This window comes from Mesoplodon mirus, assembly GCF_964341445.2.
Source record: "Mesoplodon mirus genome assembly, chromosome: 3".
NCBI lineage: Eukaryota > Metazoa > Chordata > Mammalia > Artiodactyla > Ziphiidae > Mesoplodon > Mesoplodon mirus.
The window spans coordinates 41295459-41316611 of record NC_138978.1 but is presented as its reverse complement, the minus strand read 5'-3'; the positions used below and the strand labels follow the sequence as shown (position 1 = coordinate 41316611).

The following is a 21153-nucleotide window of genomic DNA, read 5'->3' as shown; positions in this document are numbered from 1 at the left end:
ATTTTATGCTCTTTATATTAAGTCACAGTTAAAAATGAAAATAAAATTTAAAAACCATTTTAAAAGAGAAGAAAAATAGAAGGGAAGGGAAAGAAAAAGCAAAAGGATTCTAAACTATGGGATCTATCCTTTGCAAAGTTGGTTTAAAATCAATTAATATATTATACCATATTAATAGAATAAAGGACAAAAACTATATGATCATCTCAATAGATGCAGAAAACACAATTTTTAACAAAGGTCCAACACACATTCACAATAAATGCTCTCAACAAACTCAGAAAAGTTAAGGGAACATCCTCAACCTGATAAAGGGCACCTATGAAAACCCCACAACTAACATATTTAATGGTGAAAGACAAAATGCTTTCTTCCCTAAGAGAAGGAAAAAGGTAAGTATGTCTGCTTTTGCTTATTCTATTCAACAGTGTACTGAAGTTTCTTGCCAGTACAATAAGTAAAAAATAAAAAATAAAATCATCCAGGATGGAAAAGAAGAAGTAAAACTGTTATTATTCACAGATAAAATGATCCTGTATGTGGAAAATCTCAAGGAATTAAAAAAAAAACTACTAAAACCAATAAACAAGTTTGACAACATCACAGGATACATGAATACACAAAAGCTAACTCTATTTCTATATACTAGCAACCAACAACCTGAAAATGAAATTAAGAAACACTTCCACTCACAATAGCATTAGAAAGAATAAAATTCTTAGGAATAAATTTAACAAAAGAAGTGTAAGACTTGTACACTGGAAACTATAACATATTGCCGAAAGAAATTTTTGCTATAATCAAGCAAAAAGAATATCTAGTGTTGGTGAAGATGTAAAAAAAAGGTCCCTCAAACATTGCTGGTAGGAATATAAAATGATACAACTTTCTAAAACGTTACGGTTTCCCTTGTGGCGCAGTGGTTAAGAATCTGCCTGCCAATGCAGGGGACATGGGTTCGAGCCCTGGTCTGGGAAGATCCCACATGCCTCAGAGCAACTAAGCCTCTGAGCCACAACTACTGAGCCTGCGCTCTAGAGCTCGCGAGCCACAACTACTGAGCCCATGCGCCGCAGCTACTGAAGCCCGCATGCTTAGAGCCCGTGCTCCGCAACAAAAGAAGCCACCACGATAAGAAGCTCGCACACCGCAACAAAGAGAAGCCCCCGCTTGCTGCAACTAGAGAAAGCCCACACACAGCAACGAAGACCCAACACAGCCAAAAATAATAAATAAATAAATTTATATACATATATTAAAAAAACGTCAGGCATAAACTAATCATACAACTCAATTCCATTCCTAGGACTCTACCTAAGAGAAATGAAAATGTATGTCCACACAATGACATGTACACACATGTTCACATCAGCATTTCCTCATAATAGTCCCAAACTGGAAACAATCCAGCTGTCCATCAACTGAAGAATGAACTAACAAGATGTGGTCTATCCATACAATGGAACATTATTAAGTAACAAAAGGAATGAACTACTACTGATGCATGCTACAACACGGATAAAACTCAAAAACATTACGCTAAACGTAAGAAGCCAGAAACAAGAAAACTACACGGAGTATGGTTCCATTTATATTAAATGTTCAGGAATGGCAAATTTACATAACCAAAATCAGATCAGTGGTTGCCTGAGGCTGGGAGAAAGAGTAGGATTAACTGCAAATGGGCACAAGGAAACATTTTGGATTATGGAAATGTTCTAAATTTAGATTCTGGTGATGGCTGCACAATTTTATAAATTTAGTAAAAACCACTGGATAACTTACAATTGGTGAATTTTACAGTATGTAAATTATGTCTCAGTAAACTTATTTTTTTTTAATTATGCAGGCTCCTGAGAGTGCATCTGATGTACTCAGTGAACCTAAAAATCCTCCCTCCTCTGCTTCCTTCCTGAATAATTCAGTCTAGAAACCATTATATAATGATGATGGCTGAGTAGTTGGGGGTTGGGGGGACGGTGCCTGGCATGGGATATCAGAGACTGACGAGGGTAAGGAGATTGTCCGCTTGCAGAGAACAGTGGTGTCAGTTTGGCATAGGGCATTGGAGATCCAGCAAGCTGAGGAGGGCAAATACACAGGAAGTCAGTGATTACAAAGCCAGACTGGTTTCACACGGGAAGAAATTATCAAGTAAGTACATAAAGGATAATGGGAGTCAGGTTTCTCACTATCAAAGAAAGGAGTTACAAATATGGAAATGGAAAAAACTAGAATGAACTAGAATTTGAAGTAAAGATGTCAATGTTAGCTTATAGTTCTCAATATATAGAGATCAAGAAATTTAGAAAGATATATACGTTACATGTATACATTCTCTGGGAACAGTGAACCCGAATATCAGCAACCATGCCTACCACCCATATCTTGGCTTTTAAAAGGAACCATGTTCCTTGGAGAAATGACTAATTCAAGGGCTAGGGCAGGGAGGGCACAAAATAAGCCAGCCAGTATCATCTTGACAGGCCAGAAAGAGGAAGTTCCCAAATAATGATGGAGACATGTCAAAAAAGACAAAGAAGCCAGTATGAAGAGATTCCCCTTGACCAAATATGGTACAATTTGGGCATCAAAATATATAATGACATTAATAGATTATAACCCATTAACTAAAATAAGAGCCCACTGAGTTCATGCTGATATAATAAAATAAGTGAAAAAATGAACAGGGAGAGGAGAAAGCTTTTCTTTACAGTACAATTTCAACTGATGAATGTAGAAAGGATGCTGGAATTAGAAAAATACTATTTGGCAACCAACACAGTATAATAACTCAGCCAAGAAATACAAATGGATGCTAAAAACAGCGGGTTAAAATTTGGTGAGAAATGGGGTAGTTACGTAATTTCAAGAACCTTCCCACAAAATACTTATTTTATTTTTTTAAATTAATTAATTAATTAATTTTTTTTGGCTGTGTTGGGTCTTCATTTCTGTGTGAGGGCTTTCTCTAGTTGCGGCAAGCGGGGGCCATTCTTCATCGCGGTGCACGGGCCTCTCACTCTTGCGGCCTCTCTTGTTGCAGAGCATAGGCTCCAGACGCGCAGGCTCAGTAGTTGTGGCTCACGGGCCCAGTCGCTCCGCAGCATGTGGGATCCTCCCAGACCAGGGCTCAAACCTGTGTCCCCTGCATCGGAAGGCAGATTCTCAACCACTGCGCCACCAGGGAGGCCCCCCCACCCCACAAAATAGTTATTAATTACAAAGGGAAAATGAGTAACTTTACAGCAGAGAAACCTAGCAGACACACCTGAATCAGTGATCAAAGTTAACTTCACAGTAATGAGACAAAATGAAAGCCTGTATCACCTAACAGGACTGAAGGAGAAGAAAAAACACCATCCTTTTTCAGGAATAGTAATGTTCCTGCCAAAGATGCTGAAGGGGATCAGAATATGCCTCCCCAAAATATGCTACTTTGGCAAAAGGATTATTTTAAGCTGAAGATAAGTGAAAATCAACAGATACAGGAAGAATTCTCTGCCCTCGCCTTATCTGCCTAAAATCCAGCAAATTTTCCTTTGAGGAAGGTGTCCCTTGTACCAGGTAGAGAAGAACTATGATGCATTTGCGTAAACAGACCTTATCTTCCATTAGTTCCCCCATATATTTCCTAGTTACTTCCCCACGATTTATCATCCCTTGAAGCTCAAACCTTCTTTCCTTTGTTAAAAGGGTATATAAGCTTCGGAGTCTAACCACATCTTTGAGTTTAATTTCTTTTCTGTGAAATCCCATGCATGTAAGTATTAATAAAAATTGTATGCCTTTTCTCCTGTTGATCCGTCTTTTGTCACAGGCCCCCAGGCACCGAATTAAGAGGGTAGAGGAAAAGTTTTTGCTCCCTAGCAATGCCCAAATTAAGGGACACTCTATCAAATAACTGGCCTGTAATTTTCAAAAGTGTCAAGGTCATAAAAGTTGAGAAAAGATCACAGAATTGTTCCAAATTGAAGGAGACAAAAAGAAATAATAAAATTATAACACACGATCCTGGAAAAAATATAAAAGACATTACTAGGACACTTGGTAAAACATGAATTAAGTCTGTGAATTAGATGATGGTACTTATCAATGCTAATTTCCTGATTTTAATGGCTGTATTGTAATAAAAAAAAAATCTCTGTGGTAAGCACACTCTGAAGTATTCTGGGGTGATGGGATAGCATGTCAGGAACTGATTGTCAAATGGGTTAGGGCAAGGGTTGGCAAACTCTTTCTGAAAAGGGCCAGATAATAAATATTTTAGGCTTTGAGGGCCATATGTGGTCTCTGTCACATAGTCCTTTAAAAAAACAAATCCCTTCAGTGGTAAAATCCATTCTCAGCTCATGCATGGGCTACACAAACACGGGTGGCAGAATGCATTTGGCCCATGGCATTTGCTGACCACTGGTTTGGGGGCTGGAGGGTTCTTTGAACTATCCTTGCAATTTTGAAATTATTTTTTAAAAATATATCTGCTAAAGTCCAGAGCCATCGCCTGAAAAGTTCTGGGAATGGTTGTAATGGAGATGAATAAGGCCGAAAGCTTTCTGTATCAAAAGCATTCTCTCTTTCTCCACCACATGCTGGGAACTTTCCTACTGCCAACTTGGACCTATACTCCTGCTCAGAGGGCCTAGTATACAGCTGAATGGAAAAATGGGTGCATCCACTTCAATTTCCCAGAAAAGGAAAATTACTGCCCTCCACATAAGGTTGGGAATTAATTATTCATCCTTAAGGAACATTTTAGCATGACTTTTTTAGTTAGCTACTCTGAGAAACCATTTCTCACCCATCAGATTGGCAAAAATTCAAAAGCTTGATGATACATTCTGTTGACAAGGCACAGAGCAAATAGACATTCTCTTACACTGCTGATGGAAATACAAAATGATATAACGACTATGAAGTGAAACTGGTCAATATCTAATAAAACTACATATGCATTTATTCTTCAACTCAGCATCCCCAATTCTAGGAGTTTATCCTGAAGATACACCATGAAAATTAACTCTTCTATGCCAAGGATCATTGAAAATTATTTGTGTCTCTCTTTCTCTAGTGTACTAGTTCCTCAACAGAAGGACTCTCTAAGCCCCAACCTATCCTATCTATCAAGACTGGGAAAGGGACTGACCCTAGTCCCTGAGGCAGTAAGGATAAGCAGTGGCCCCTCCTCCTGTAGCATCCAGAGGCATGAAAGAGAAGCTGCTACAAGTGGCCCTCCTAAAGAAACTTAACAAGTAACATTTATCTTCTGCAGCTGCCTGGCTCCTGGGTTCCTGCTGCCTGGATCAGTTTTTACCTCTCAGAGCACCTACATAACAAGAGTCTGTATGACAAGGTGCCTGTCCCAGGATGACTACTAGGAGCCAAAAGAGGAAGCCAAGGTTTTGCTCAGCTGAGCATTCAGTCAGCAGCTACTAAAATGGCAAGCCCCAAGGGCCTTCACACAGACGAAAATCTCCAGTTGTACTTCTCTGGCTAAACAACCTTCACTATAAAGCAGCAGTTATAAAACATCTACCAAGAAACTGGTGACACTCAGGTATCAGGTTGAAGGCCCAGGAAAGAGTCTAATTAATTTGACTCAAGAGTAAGCATACCCAGGGACTCCCCTGGCGGTCCAGTGGTTAAGACTCTGCATTTCCACTGCAGGGGGCATGGGTTCGATCCCTGGTCGGGTAACAGATCCCACATGCCATGCAGCAAGGCCAAAAAAAAAAAGAGTAAGGGTACCTAATAGGATCACAGATGTAGAAAACAATCTTATAGTTACCGAGGGTAAAGAGAAGGGAGGGATAAATTGGGAGACTGGGATTGACATATACACACTGCTATATATAAAATAGATAATAAGGACCTACTGTATAGCACAGGGAACTCTACTCAGTACTCTGTAATGACCTTTATGGAAAAAGAATCTAAAAGAGAGTGGATATATGTACATGTATAATCGATTCACTTTGCTGTAGAGCAGAAACTAACGCAACATTGTAAATCAACTATACTCCAATAAAAATTTAAAAAAAAAAGAGTAAGGGTACCTAACTGTACCCTAGGGTAACACATAACAAGGGGGAAATTCCTTTCATGTAAGTATTGTAGCTAATAAATGGAAAAGGAATGGTAATATCACCCTTTTTTGCAAACTCCTAATAAAATAAAGGATCTAAGTAATAATTATCAATGGCCACTACTATCAAAACAAGGGAGAAACCTGACATTACCTGCCTCCTAATAGCTGTACACTGCATCAACTACTGTATTAAGTATGCTTCCCCAGGCCCCCAAATCAAACAAGAATCAGATCAAGCCCCCAGGTTTACAGGAAGTATAGAGGTCATAAGAACATGTTAAATACCTTTCAGGGAGGCAATCAGCAAAATCCAGAATGTGGGAAAGTATACAAGGAAAAACAACTCAGTTGCTTCAACAAATGAAATGCAAGGAAGGAAAAAAAGAAAAAGAGAGAATGGGATACCTAGATTGAAAGAAACTTTTAAAAGTAGAATGACCAGGGACTTCCCTAGTGGCTCAGTAGCTGGGAGTCTGCCTGCCGATGCAGGGAACACAGGTTCGATGCCTGGTCTGGGAAGATCCCACATGCCGCGGAGCAACTGAGCCCATGTGCCACAACTACTGACCTTGCACTCTAGAGCCCGTGAGCCACACCTACTAAGCCCGTGTGCCACAACTATTGAAGCCCAGGCGCCTAGAGCCCATGCTCCGCAACAAGAGAAGCCACCAAAATGAGAAGCCTGTGCACCACAACAAAGAGCAGTCCTCGCTCGCCCCAACTAGAGAAAGCCCACACGCAGCAACGAAGACCCAGTGCAGCCAAAAAAAACCCAAAAAGTAGAGTGACCTTGGACTTCCCTGGTGGTGCAGTGGTTAAGAATCCGCCTGCCGGGGCCTCCCTGGTGGCGCAGTGGTTGAGAGTCCGCCTGCCGATGCAGGGGATACGGGTTCGTGCCCCGGTCTGGGAGGATCCCATATGCCGCGGAGCGGCTGGGCCCGTGAGCCATGGCCGCTGGGCCTGCGCATCCGGAGCCTGTGCTCCGCAACGGGAGAGGCCACAACAGTGAGAGGCCCGCATACCGCAAAAAGAAAAAAAAAAAAAAAAAAAAAAAAAAGAATCCGCCTGCCAATGCAGGGGACACAGGTTCGAACCCAAAACAGACAAAAATAAAATAAATAAATTTATTTTTTTTAAAGTAGAGTGACCAGACACCCCAATTTGTCCATGACAACCCAGGTTTATGCCTGTTGTCCCAGTATAACTGTTAATAGAGTCCTCTTTCATTATTAAAAGTTTCCTAGTTTAGATAATAAATTATATGGTCACCCTACCTAAGAGATACAGTAATCAAATGAACTGTGTTGGCATATTTGGATATTGATTTTTTAAAAACTGTCAAAAAACATTTGAACACTGGATATTTGATGATATTGATAAATTATTATTAATTGTCTTAGGTGTGATAATGGTAATATGCTTATGTTTTTAAAGAGTTCTTACCTTTAGAGGTACAAACTGAAGTATTTACAGATGAAATGACATGGGATTTGCTTTAAAATAATTGAGTGCGGGGGGAATAGGTGGGATGTAGATGAGATAATATTGACCATGGGTTGATAACATAGATATTGGAGATGTAAGACTACTCTCTCTACTTTGGAATATTATGGAGATTTTCCATAATACAATGTCTAAAAAAGAGAGCAAGTTTTCCAGAAAACAAAATTTTCCTACTTCCAGAAACAGAAATACCCTAGAAACCTTCAGCTTCCTGTTCTTAATCCAAGAACAAGCCTTTGACATCTTGCCCAATACAACTATATGTTTATTAAGAATCACTGAAGCCAGGATCTATGAATAATTCTCTCCCATATAAAGTTTCCTGAGGTTAAATCACAGCTAGTATTCTTCATTACTTTACCTTTCCATTAAAAAAAGAAAAAGTACTTTCCCTTCCCTAACAGGAGAATCACATCTGAATATACTCTCAAGCTGTTCTTTCCTTTACATGGTGGAGGGGGGGTGTGGGGGGTGGGAAGGGGGTGGGAGGGGGGAAACACCTTGAAACCTGTTTTGAGGACTTTTTCCACCGCCAAAATATGGCCCAAAAAAGAATGTAATTCAGTGTTTCTTGTTTTAGTCCATGTCCTGGTGTGCCCCAATAGGCCAGTTTTAGCTGCAATAATTAGTGAGCCTGCGCAAGAGGGCAGGAGAGCACCCAGCTGCCACTGCCTTATCTTAGCCAAGGACAAAGCTTCCATGGGCAGGACATAATGATAAGTGATACCTAGAGCTACTCAAGGGAAAATTAGAATATGAGAAAACTAATGGAAGCCAAAGGAAAATTAATGGAAGCAACATGAAGTGTGAGGATCAGCAACATGTGAATTTTCTAACAAAAATAGCAAAATAACTGCTATAGCAACTAAAATTGTTATCCTGAACAATTTTACATGTGTTGACTCATCTAATCCTGACAGCAACACCTGACGTGCTATCACTATCCCCAGTTTAATAATGTAGGAAACTGAGAAAGAAAGAAGTGAAGTGATTTGCCTACAACAGGGCCAGGATAAGAACAAGTTCTGGAGACATTCCTCTTTTAGAGTTACTTTGAAAAGCAGTTTAAAAAAAGACAGATAAGACAAGCAGGTGTTGGTAAAATGAAAATAGTGCTTTCTCTTTGGTAGGAAACAATCTTGACACTACCAAAAAAGGGTTTCAAAGGCTGCCTAGTTTTGGAGGAGGCCCAAAGGAACACCTGTCCTTTGCCATAAAAGTCTACAGAAAGCTTCTCACACATGTGACACAGGAGGGGACAGCGAGCTGAATTAGTCCCAGCTGCAAACTTCAGTAGTGAACTTCTTGTTGCTGAAGATATTCAACCAAAGAATAGCTTTTCCACGAGACACTATATGAAAAGAATTCCTACGCAGTAGGCAGCAGGCTACAGCTAGAACCCTTCCAATACAAAGTTCACTCTAATGAGGATTTCTTGCTGCACTTTAGGGCCAACAAAGACGATGGCAATTTAAAACTGAACCAAAACCTAAGCCATTCTATGTTCCAGGAAGTTGCCAAGACCAAACTTCTATCCCCAGGAGGTCTACAGCTCCAATGAATGGCCAAAGACACAACTGCCTCCTCTCTCTAGGGGCATGAATTACACCAAGGACCGTATCTAGTACTCCTTCAAATAGGGTTATACCAACAATGCAATACCCATGTCTCAGCACCAATCAGCAGGCTAGAATCATATTCTTAGAAGATGTACAAGTTGACTAAATGTTCAAGGTTAATTAATTCAACCCAAATCACAATCATATCTATTATGCCTCTTAAGGTTGATTATATCCATCCAGGACACTTGAGAGCTAGCATCAAGGCCTGTCTATAACAGACCCATCCCTTCTCATCAAGGAAAAAACAGAAATGTAGTATAAGAGTTAAAGTGGGCATCATTTTAAAACCATGTCTTGATTGTCCTTCAAATTACTATGGACAACAATTTGTAAGGTCCTAATTCATCACTAAGATGCAGTCAATAAAAGGGTTAAGATTCTGAGCAGGGCCGGTTCTAATTACTATCTCTAGCCCTTTTGGGCAATGCAACCAAAAGCCTCAATAGTTGTGTTAGTTTGCTAGGGCTGCCATATCAAACTACCACAGATTGGGTGGCTTAAGCAAGAGACATTTATTTCCTATCAGTTCTGGAGACTAGAAGGTGTCAGCAGGGTTGGTTTCTTCTGAGGCCTCACTCCTTGGCTTATAAATGGCTGTCTTCTCCCTCTGTGTCTGTGTCCTACCTAATCCACTCTTCTTATAAGTACACCAGTCATATTACAGCCTACCCCAATGACCATATTTAACCTTAATTACCTGTGTGAAGACCCCATCTCCAAATACAGTCACATTCTAGGTACTGGGGGTTAAAGCTTCAACATACGAATTTTAGGGGGACACAATTCAGCCCATAAAAATAGTTATACTCCATGGAAATAAAAGACATCCCAATATGGCCACTGTATGGTGGCAGTATGTAGATCCTAGTACCCTCTTTCCTGGGTCATCTTTTTTTTTTTTGGCTGCTTTGGTTCTTCTTTGCTGTGCACAGCTTTCTCTAGTTGCGGCGAGCAGGGGCTACTCTTCGTTGCAGTGTGCGGGCTTCCCATTGCAGTGGCTTCTATTGTTGCAGAGCATGGGCTCTAGGCACGTGGGCTTCAGTAGTTGTGGCACAGGGGCTCTAGAGCACAGGCTCAGTAGTTATGGTTCACGGGCTTAGCTGCTCCATGGCATGTGGGATCTTCCCGGGCCAGGGCTCGAACCCATGTCCCCTGCATTGACAGGCGGATTCTTAACCACTGTGCCACCAGGGAAGCCCCATCCATTTTTAAATAGAGGTCAAATTCACTGCCAGTAGCTCTAGAATTTTCTTCACTTATTCACATTGTTTACTGGAATCATTTTTCTCTTCAATTTGCTCAATTGCTCAATTGCTAAATATTTGCTCAATTGCTAAATAACAGCATGTTCATTAGGCACATGTATGTGGTAAGGATTTTGTAGAATTTAGGTTCATCACTGTGTTCACTGAAAACTGATTCTGGGGCTTCCCTGGTGGCGCAGTGGTTGAGAGTCCACCTGCCGATGCAGGGGACATGGGTTCGTGCCCCAGTCTGGGAAGATCCCACATGCCGCGGAGCGGCTGGGCCCGTGAGCCATGGCCGCTGAGCCTGCGCGTCCGGAGGCTGTGCTCAGCAACGGGAGAGGCCACAACAGTGAGAGGCCCGCATATCGCCAAAAAAAAAAACTGATTCTGTTCTAGATTCTGAATGTGAATTCAGAGAACAAAACTAAATTAGTTGGATGACAGCAATGAGCATGGATAAAAGAAAAAATGGAATGACATAAGCCTAAAAGAGGAACAGAGGTTTTTCAAAGAAGGTAATAAAGGTAAACCTCTTAAAGTCAGATCACCCCAGGGCTCAATCCATTGACATTTCCTCCTTCTCTACTCACTGGATGATCTCACAAACCTAATGATTCATTTCACTTATACGCTGACAATTCCTAATTACAGCTCTTTAGCCCAGACCTCACATATCTCTAACTGAATGTCTAATTAGCTATCTCTTGCAGTTTCCCAGTCTCAGTTCATGGTAACCCCAATTTTCTAGCTGTTCAGCCCCAAATCTTCAGTTATCCTTAACTCATCTTCTTCTCAAATTCTGCATCTAATCCATCAAGAAATCCTATCAATTCTACCTCCAAAATACATCCGCAAACCTGACCACTTCTTACCACCTGCACCATCGTGGGTTCAAACCACTGTCTCTCACTTAGAATATAACAGTAGCCTTCTAACTATAACCATAGTGATTCTTTTCATCTAAGTCAGATCATGACATTCTTCTGCTTTAAACCCGTCAATAGCTTCTCATCTCGCTGAGCATAAAAATAAGAATCCTTATAATGGCTTTAAAGCTCTACTATATCTGGCTCCCCACTACATCTCAGACCTCATTTCCCACCTCTCACCACCTCTCATTCCACACGAGCTTCACTGGACTCTGCTGCACAAAGAACACACAAAGCAAGCTCTCAGGTCAGGTCTTAGGCACTTACTGTTGCCTCTGTCTGAAACACTCTTCTTTCAGATATCACTATTCTGGCTCCGTGACTTCTTTCAGGTCTTTACTCAAATGTCAACTTATCACTGAGGACCTCCCTGGCCATCTTATATGAAATGTGAACCCCTGGGCCCCACATTTCTTATTGCCCTTAGCCTACTCTATTTTCTCAGTATCACTTATGTCCATCTGTTAAATATTTACTCACTAATTTGTTTGCCTCCCTCCACTAAAATCTAAGGTCCCTGAGGGCAGGGACTTTACCTCTTTGTGATCACGGTTTGGTCCTTCATTGCCCAGCACATAGTATGTACTCAAATAACATTGAACATAAGGAAGACAGGAAGAAATGCGGAGGGCGTTATTTTCAGCAACCTGAACAAATCCCCTAACCTGTTTTGGAATCAAATTTTCCTTTTGTATAAAATGTGGGTTTGGACTATTTAACCCTCAGAGAGCTCTAGCATCCTGTCATGCTATGCTTCTCCTATGGGGTGGTTACAGGACTGTCCATCAGTTAAGATGGACACACAATTATTTAACTACTGATATGCTACACTATTTTCTCCCTAATTTTGAATGCAACAGAGATCTGTGAAATTCATTTCACAGAGGGCCATAACTTTCATTCCATTTCTCCCCATTATTAAGGAGAAAGGTCTAGGTTTTACCTATCAGGCCAGAAGCAATCACCAAGGCCCACGTTTATCACAGCAGGTTTCTTACCTCCATTGCAGTGAGCGGCTGGAACTGGGACTGCCAGGACTGCTGTGGGCTTGTGTGTTCAGGAAAAAGGCAAGAGGAGAAGTAGCCAGAGCACAATCAGCACTAAATGGGACTTGAGTGAGGGATAGGGTTGGAGCCGATGTGGGTGAAAGTATGAGCCGGTTTACTTCAGATCCTCGACAAAGAGCAGAGATTCTGACAAGGTACCACAGTAGAAGAAGACAGAGTCAGTGATAATTTCTCAGCCAAAAAGAAACATTCAAGGTGGGTTAGTTTAGTCAAGAGGCTCAAGAAAAGTAAGTGGTCAAAAACCATTCTCAAATATCATACCCAGTCCCAATGCTGGCACAGAATGACTACTGAGTCTAAAACTTAATCCACAGAATTAAAACCAAAAATTTAAGCTTTGGATATTCAAAGTATTTAGATTGGCTTCTGGGAAAATATTGTAAATTTACTATAACTCATCAATTAGCAAGCAGTAGATAATATTTTGTGTTCAATGACTAAAATTTCCTAGAAAAATTTGTATGTCAATAAAAGTAAAACATTCTTAATAGTTTTTAAGTTGTTAGATTACATTTACAATAATACCAAGTTACTTAGCTAACTTTTGCCTAAGGAGTACACCAAATAACATTACTTTACTCTGTATAATAAATTTTGCTTCTATTTAAATTTTCATTTTGCAGGTTACTTTTTCCCCCTAAAAACAATCTAACCATCTTGATGTGTTAAGTCCTAAAGAAGTCTATTAAGTGAGATGATTAGACTGAAAACAGACAGATGGTAAATATGAATTTCTATTTTGTTGACCATTTATAGACTTGTCACAGATGATGAAAAATAACTGACAGATGCACAGCATTTAATTTGCTATAGTAGTGGCATAGCTTTCTATACAAATACCACATTTAACTACAATATTTTATTTCCAAGATAGGAAAAAAATTAAGTATCACATAAGTACCTGTTTTAAAATGATATTAGTTTCCTGTATTGTTATTGCTGCCTGTTTGGATTTGGTGACATTCTGCTTGTGTTTAATTACATATATTCAAAGGAAATCTTCACCTTCCTATGTATTATCCCTCTAGCTGGCTTCAGTATATTTCTCAGATGAGTATTTAATATGAGGATATAGTAGGATAGGAAAGTGGATGGCAGACAACTATTTAAAATTACAGGTATATCTAAATTTCTACAAATTCAACATATTTTTTAAATTACAAGCAAAATATTAATTTTTGATTAATTTTTCACTTTCAAAAAGAATTTTCACTTTGCTAAAGAGCTCTAAGTAACATCTAAAGAATTTTAAAAATCAGCTCCCTAGTACAGGTGACCCTTGAACAATGCAGGGGTTAGGGGTGCCAACTCCCATCGCAGTTCGAAATCCGCCTACTTCACAGTCGGCACTCCATATCTGAGGTTCTGCATCTGCAGGTTCAACCAACTGTGGATCGTGTAGTACCCTAGGACATATTTATTGAAAAAAATCTGCGGTATAAGTGTGTTGTTCAAGGGTCAACAGTATATATAAGCTAGAGCTAATCAGAACATACAACAAGACACTTTTCCTGTTAACCTGAATAATATTGCTTTTACAAAATTCTGGAGTCTTAAATCTTATCACATAAGATGAGGCTTAGCCATTTGATGAATATATAATAAGGATTACAAAAAATCTATGAAAACCAAATCTCATTCTTTTTTTGCTCTTAATTACCACTCTGCAAACTGGTTAGACTCTGGGCCTAGAGTCTAAAAAGGATTGTTTGGAAAAGGAAAGGTGATTGATAAACTACTTCCTAGATCCTCAGGGAGAGTTTTCCTAAACTACTTCCTAGATCCTCAGGGAGAGTTTTCCTAATCCAAATTCAAAGTCACTAAAACAGATACAATAATTACAATTACCAGTACACTAATGTTCGGTGAGCATGATTTTTAACCCCTTATGTTTTCTTAAACTACAAACTTAACTGAAATTTTTCCAATTTTGCTCACAAGTTATCTTTACTTTAAATGACACTTTAGTTGATGAAGCTTCTCTATTGTGGTCTTTTACTTCATAGTTTTAATGTGGGGCTAAACCATTTTTTTAAAGTGTGCCAATCCTTCCAATTATATACTTCAAACAAGTTTTATTTTCCAAGGTCTGGTAGAATCATCAGTTCAATCAATGAGCATCCACTAGCATGGAAGGGCAACGACCCAAAGGAAGCCCACTGATGAAGTCTGCCTACTTGAGTAGCTATGTTATCTCCACGTAACCACTACCCTCCAGGGGAAGAAAATCTGAAGTGCTCTCCCTGTGCTCTGTGAGTTACAGCAAAGGCAGTTCAAGTCAGATCGCTGAGGTGGCATGGACTCTAGGGCACTTCTTTCCCTGGTTCCCTAATTTGCTGATCAATTCACTCAGTACTTCTTCATTAAATAAGCCTGAGCAGCTCTTGGGAAAGCTACCCTGAAGTGGAAGTCTTCTTCCATTCCCCAGCTTCAAAATCCTTACCTAAGTATTATTTCTAGACTGGTCAACACAGAAATAAAATTCAGGTCACACCCTAAAAGACTCAGGCTTGGATCTGCAAGGGTAGAGATCTGAGGTCCTGAGCTGACAGGCCAAGGGCAGAAATATAATACCCTCTCTAGTCAAAGGCAGAGATACTTTCATTTCCATTTGTTTCTCACATTCATGGGGCTTTGACACTAACTTTAAATACACATTTGCTTGCAAGATAGGAAAAAAAAGATCTTCACTGTTAACCCAGCTTCCCAAGTACCTAAAAATCACTAAAAGACATCTAACTCAGTTTTCAGAATTAGAAAACCCCATATGCCTCTGCCAGGGATCACTGTTTTGACCTTGAATCTATTAAGCCAGCTCAGCCCTCTTCCTGACAGGCATCTCCAAACCAGAGTCTCTTCCAAGCAAATGAAGGCGTGTTAGTTGGCATTAGTTCTTTTCCTGACACCTGCCAGTTTCCACTCAGAGACCCCAGCCTCCTTACTGAATCCGCAGGCATGGTGCTCCCAGTCTCTCTCTCCTCCGTTTCATGATTTTCCTGGCTACTCAAGCTTTTGCCCTCTCACACTTGGAATCTTGGCAGGAAGTTCTCTCACACAAGGGGTATGCAGTCATAAACCAAAAGAAACTTACAAAGGCTTCCCAAATATACGAGAAAAATTAAAGCACTTTTCTTCAAAAACATGATTTTCAGAACCACCCCCCTTAAAAAGACCTAAGAGCACAAAAGGCAGCAGTGAGGCAGAGTGAGGAGTCCCAGATCCCAAATGAATCAGCTGTCCTCTGATCTGCCTGACATCATTCACACTCAGCCTGCAACAAATCAGAGCCCCAGGGAGCACCTTGTTCCTCCTCAGTGACAAGCATCAAATCCCCTCCCCCACAAATCAGCTGCAACCTCCAACCCTGAGACCTGGCAACAATAAAGACTCTGGCAGAAACTGCACATGCCAACTTGAAAACTCATACTGTGACAGAAATACTATTAACTCAGGAGGCGTGGGCCAGACTAGAACAGCTGTTGCAGTGGGCAGGGGAATGGAACAAAGCATATTAAGGATCCCAAATCAGTAAATAATGAGCTAAGAATATGTGAGCATTTCTGCAACATTATTCATTCTCAAACCCAGGCCTGATGGAGGATGACAGAGTTGTAATGTTGGGGCTCAAGGCATAGTTATTCAAATTCAGAATCTGACGAATTTAAGTAAACTCTGTACTCCTTCTTTAGACTAAGTCCAGCATCATTTTAAATTCAATTTCTATTACTCTCCAATCACTTAAATAACCTTGTGGTAAAAAGAAAAAAAAAGCCATAAGGAAAGTTAAGAAAAATAAGCCTAGAAACTATTTAGTTTAATTTCATCAGAAACTATTAATGAAATAATTTATATGGCAGATGTTATGCAAGGTAAGGTGAGGTAAGCTGCAAAAGAACTGTAAACAAGGGTAAACCACTGAACCTTTGCATGCTTTGGTTTGCCCATCTGTAGAATGAAAATTACTAAGGTACCTAAGAGGTATCTTGTGGTAAAGATTAATATATGTAAAACAGAAAACTGCCAAGCACAGAGGAAGTGCTACAGAACTGTTAGCTATTATTGTAGGTCTTACCCTCCCAGGAGGGCAAGCTCCCAATCTAAAGGAGAAGATAAGTGCAAACGCATAAGAAACCATCTGACAAAAAGCAGCCTGGCCAATTGATCAAGTAAACTACTGAGCTAAACACTGACAGCTAAGGGAGCTGAGATTAAGCAAAAAGTCTTGGTCCCCTGCTTCAGAGCACCTGCCAACTCTGATGGGCTCCCCTCATTCACCTAGAGGACAAAGTATGTCAAACTGTTTTTCTAGGGTAACATTCAAAGGATTAATTCATACTCCAACCAGTGCTTTTTTAACTGCAGGTCACAACTCTTTAGTGAGTCATGAGATCAATTTAGGAAGTCAGGACCAATATTTTCTTAAAAGGGAAACAGAGTGAAATAGAATAGAAAAGAAAATATTGAAATGCTTCACACAGATTAAGGATAAGAATTATTTAGTGAAATTTGTGTGTTTGTGACAACTGTTTTTTTTTTTTTTTTTTTTTTTTTTTCCTGTACGTGGGCCTCTCACTGTTGTGGCCTCTCCCGTTGCGGAGCACAGACTCCGGACGCGCAGGCTCAGCAGCCATGGCTCACGGGCCCAGCTGCTCCGCGGCATGTGGGATCTTCCCGGACCAGGGCACGAACTCGTGTCCCCTGCATCGGCAGGCGGACTCTCAACCACTGCGCCACCAGGGAAGCCCTGACAACTGTTATTGAAATATGTATAATATACAAGTGTAAACATGTGTCATGGTTTACAATGTAAAAATCTATTTACTTTTGAGGGTCATAGTCTAAAAAGTTTGAAAGCCACTGCTCTAATGACCCAAGCAAACCCACCCCACCCGGCAGCTACAGACACTCACTTTCCCTCTCCATGTACCAGCCCAATCATTTGGCTCTCACAGCTGCTTTCCAGAATCCCCTGTTCTCTATAACGAAAATGGAAACACTCTCAGAAATCTAGCACCTCTGAACAAGTACTGGGTCCCACTTTGGGAAAGTCTCGTGATGATATGAGGATCAGTCACAGAAGCCCACACTCCCACATCTAACAGACTACCTGTGATCTATCCCCATCCCAAGCCGAGGCCATGCAGTTAAGGCCACGGTCCTGAGTTTCTACTCAATATTCTCCACTCGCCAATACCCAATCCCAGGCTACTTAATAATAACAGTAGTAGTAATAATAATAACAACAATAATGGAATAACAGCACATATATCATAGGGCTGTGATGAGGACTATTTGGTTATTATGCGTAGAGTGCTTAGAATAGAATCTAGTAAACAGTAATAACTTACAAATGTTGGTTGCTTTATGTCGTTATTATTAACATCATTTTTCATCCAAGAAATGCAAGTTAAAACCACAACGAATAACACTATCCACCCACTTAGATTGGCCTTAAAATTTAAAGTCTTACTATAACAATTGTTAGTATAGATGTGGGCCAACTAGAGCTCTCAATATCACTGGTAGGAGTATAAAATGGTACAACCATCCCAGAAAATTATGTGGTGGTTTTTACAAACCTAAACATACAGTTATCATTTATCATTTGACAAGGATGGGGGAAGGGCAAAAAAAAAAAGAAATCTAAGTTTGGCTATTTGGCTCTTTCACTTTTTATTTTATTTTATTTTTATTTATTTATTTATTTATTTTTTTTGCGGTACGCGGGCCTCACTGTTGTGGCCTCTCCCGTTGCGGAGCACAGGCTCCGGCCGCGCAGGCTCCGGCCGCGCAGGCTCAGCGGCCACGGCTCACGGCATGTGGGACCTTCCCGGACTGGGACACGAACCCGCGTCCCCTGCATCGGCAGGCAGGCTCTCAACCACTGCGCCACCAGGGAAGCCCTCACTTTTTAAAAGATTAAAAATATTTTAGCCAAAAGAAATTCCACATAGCAGATACAATGAAAGCAACATTGCAATAAAATATAAGGAGATTAAAGCAAAAAAGTGGAAAAAGTAAGTTTGCATGATGTATTCATTTTCTGTTGCATCACCAATTACCATAAACATAGCCATTTGAGACAACACACATTTATTATTTCACAGTTTCTGTCAGTCAAGAATTCAAGCACAGCTTATCTAGGTCCTCTGCTTAGGGTCTCACAAGGCTGCAATCATGTGTCACCCAGGTTGCATTCTTATATGGCAGATTGGCTAGGGAAGAATCCACTTCTAAGCTCAATCAGGTAGTTAGCCGAATTAATTTCCTTGTGGCTATGGGACTGAGGGCCCTAGCCTCTTGCTGGATATCAAGTGAAAGCCAACCTCAACTCCTAAAGGCTACCATAGTTCCTTGTCACAAGGGCTTTCCCAGCATAGCTGCCTACTTCACCAAGCCAGTACAGACTGTTTCTATGGTAAGTCTACTAACTAGACAAAGTCTTATATACCATAATATAGCCACATGAATGACATCTTATCACTTTTACTATGTTTCATTGGTTAGAAGCAAGTCACAGGTACTGCCACACTCAAAGGGAGTAGGATTACACAAAAAAATGAACACCAGGAGGAGGAGACTACGGGGGCTACTTTAGAGTACGTTCATCATGCATGACTATGAAGAAGATTCACCAAAAAATAACCCCAAACTGATTTCTATAGACTACTTTATTAGGACCATCACAGATCAAGGTTTAGTCTGCTATTTTTGGTTTTCTTTATAATATCCCAGCACTGAAAACATTAAAGGAGATCTTTTTTTTTTAATATTTTTTTATTTATTTGGCTGCGCCGGGACTTAGTTGCAGCATGCAGGATCTCTAGTTGAGGCATGCGGGATCTAGTTCCCCGACCAGGGATCGAACCCGGGCCCCCTGCATTGGGAGTGTGGAGTCTTAACCACTGGACCACCAGGGAAGTCCCAAAGGAGATCTTAAGACATGTCATACGGCTACCTAGCTACTGCTTTAAGAGATGGTGAAACTGCAACATAAGTGACAGCAATTTATAAGGTGATATTAAAATATTGTTTAATATCTTCTGTGACAACAATAATTTACCATGAGACTCCATTACAAAGTTTGATGTGTGAAGTTCGTGGTTCATTTCTAAATCTATGTATTGCTTTTAAGAAATCTTTTTGGCCAATTCCAATTTCTACTGCTACAGCAGAACAAGTAACCTCTAATTAAAAAAAAAAAAAAAACCTAAGAAACAAAATGACTCAAGAAAGTCTATTAAGCTGGTATTGTCAAAATAACACAATTTTAAAATTTTAATATATTTAACCTAGTATATTCAAAATATCATTCCAATATGTAAACAATATAATTCTTAACAACACACTTTACATTCTTTTTTCCCAGTCTTTGTGATATAATTGACATAAAAACAAAACAATTTATAAGAAAATCTTAATTACAATATAGTGGCTTTGCTAATAAGGTCAAGGAAAAGTATGGACATTTTTATAACATGAATTGTTTGCCTTTACTGCTCAAACAGATGAACACCTAGATGGGTGCAGTATTAATTCAATTATCATCTTTAATATTTTGCCAACTTTCAATCATATAAAATTGATAATGGAAAAACTGATAATTGGTTGTAATATCTGTCTGTTTCCCTCACTAATGATGAGGCTTTCTTTCTCTAACCTTTAAATGTTTTCATTTTATATCTGGATGAGAGCCATGATTTTATCTTTTTTGGAAAATTACCTGTTAAACAGTGTTGGAAGTCTTCCACCAAAATGTCCAATGGATTCACCTCACAGAGCCACATGAAAGGAGTGCACCTCATGTGGACTGCCCAGGCATTTCTTTTCTTGAATTTGAGAGGTAAATCTGAAGTGGTGATCTGAAGTTGGCCTAGTCTCTCCTTTTCTAATTTTAATTTTCCTCTGTATAATTCGGTTTTGTTTTATGTTTGTTTATGGCTGATAAGTTACTCCCACGGTGGTAGCAATGACTGGGATACTGTTTTTATGGTCTGACCACTCCTGGCTATACACCCAAGAGAAATGAAAACATATGTCCATAAAAAGACTTGTATATGAATATCATAGCACTTTTATTCACGATATCCAAAAACTGTAAATGAAAACAAGCAGGACCTTGTAGGGCCCTCTGGGTGACAGACCTTGCCATGTCCCCTGTTTCTTGTTTGTAGAAAAAGGCTTTAGTCTCCTAGGCCTTCCCTGAGTTACAAAGAGCAGACTTAAGCAGTTACTAATTAGGGAAGTAAGGGAATGCAGAAACAAAGAAAAAGCAGTCAAGTAAGAAAAGTAATAATAGCTTAAACAGTAGTTCAGCAATAAAACAGAGTCCTAGCTCCTTCTTAAGGGATATACATAACAATCCAATGCATATCTTTGAGTTGTTCTGCAGGAACTAAGACCTCCCCACCCAAGTGGAGGATGGTGACTACACGCTGAGCACAAGCAGGTAGACCCCAGACTGCTCAGAACCAGAAGGTTGAAGATTAAGATTAACAAAACATCACCCTGTTACCTCACCACCAACAACCAATCAGAAGACAGTCCATGAGCTGACCATGCACCCTGCAATCCCACCCCTAATGTTGCCTTAAAAGTCCTTTCCTGAAAGCCATCATGGAGTTTGTGTTTTTAGAACATGAGCTGCCCATTCTCCTTGCTTGGTGCCCTGCGATAAATGCTGTACTTTCCTTCACC

General features: G+C 40.0%; 1 protein-coding gene across 6 annotated transcripts in view; it reads right to left on the bottom strand.

The window, feature by feature from the left end:
* MAST2 (microtubule associated serine/threonine kinase 2) overlaps positions 1-21153 on the bottom strand; it is a gene marked incomplete at its 5' end in the record, with an annotated part of 199710 nt that overhangs the window by 77245 nt on the left and 101312 nt on the right. The window contains one exon of one of the 6 annotated variants that reach the window (XM_082614571.1): positions 12388-12582. The exons of the other annotated variants lie outside the window; for them this stretch is intronic. Coding sequence (XP_082470697.1) covers positions 12388-12582 — 195 coding nt within the window. The remainder of the gene's footprint in view (positions 1-12387; positions 12583-21153) is intronic. 6 annotated transcript variants of the gene reach the window in all.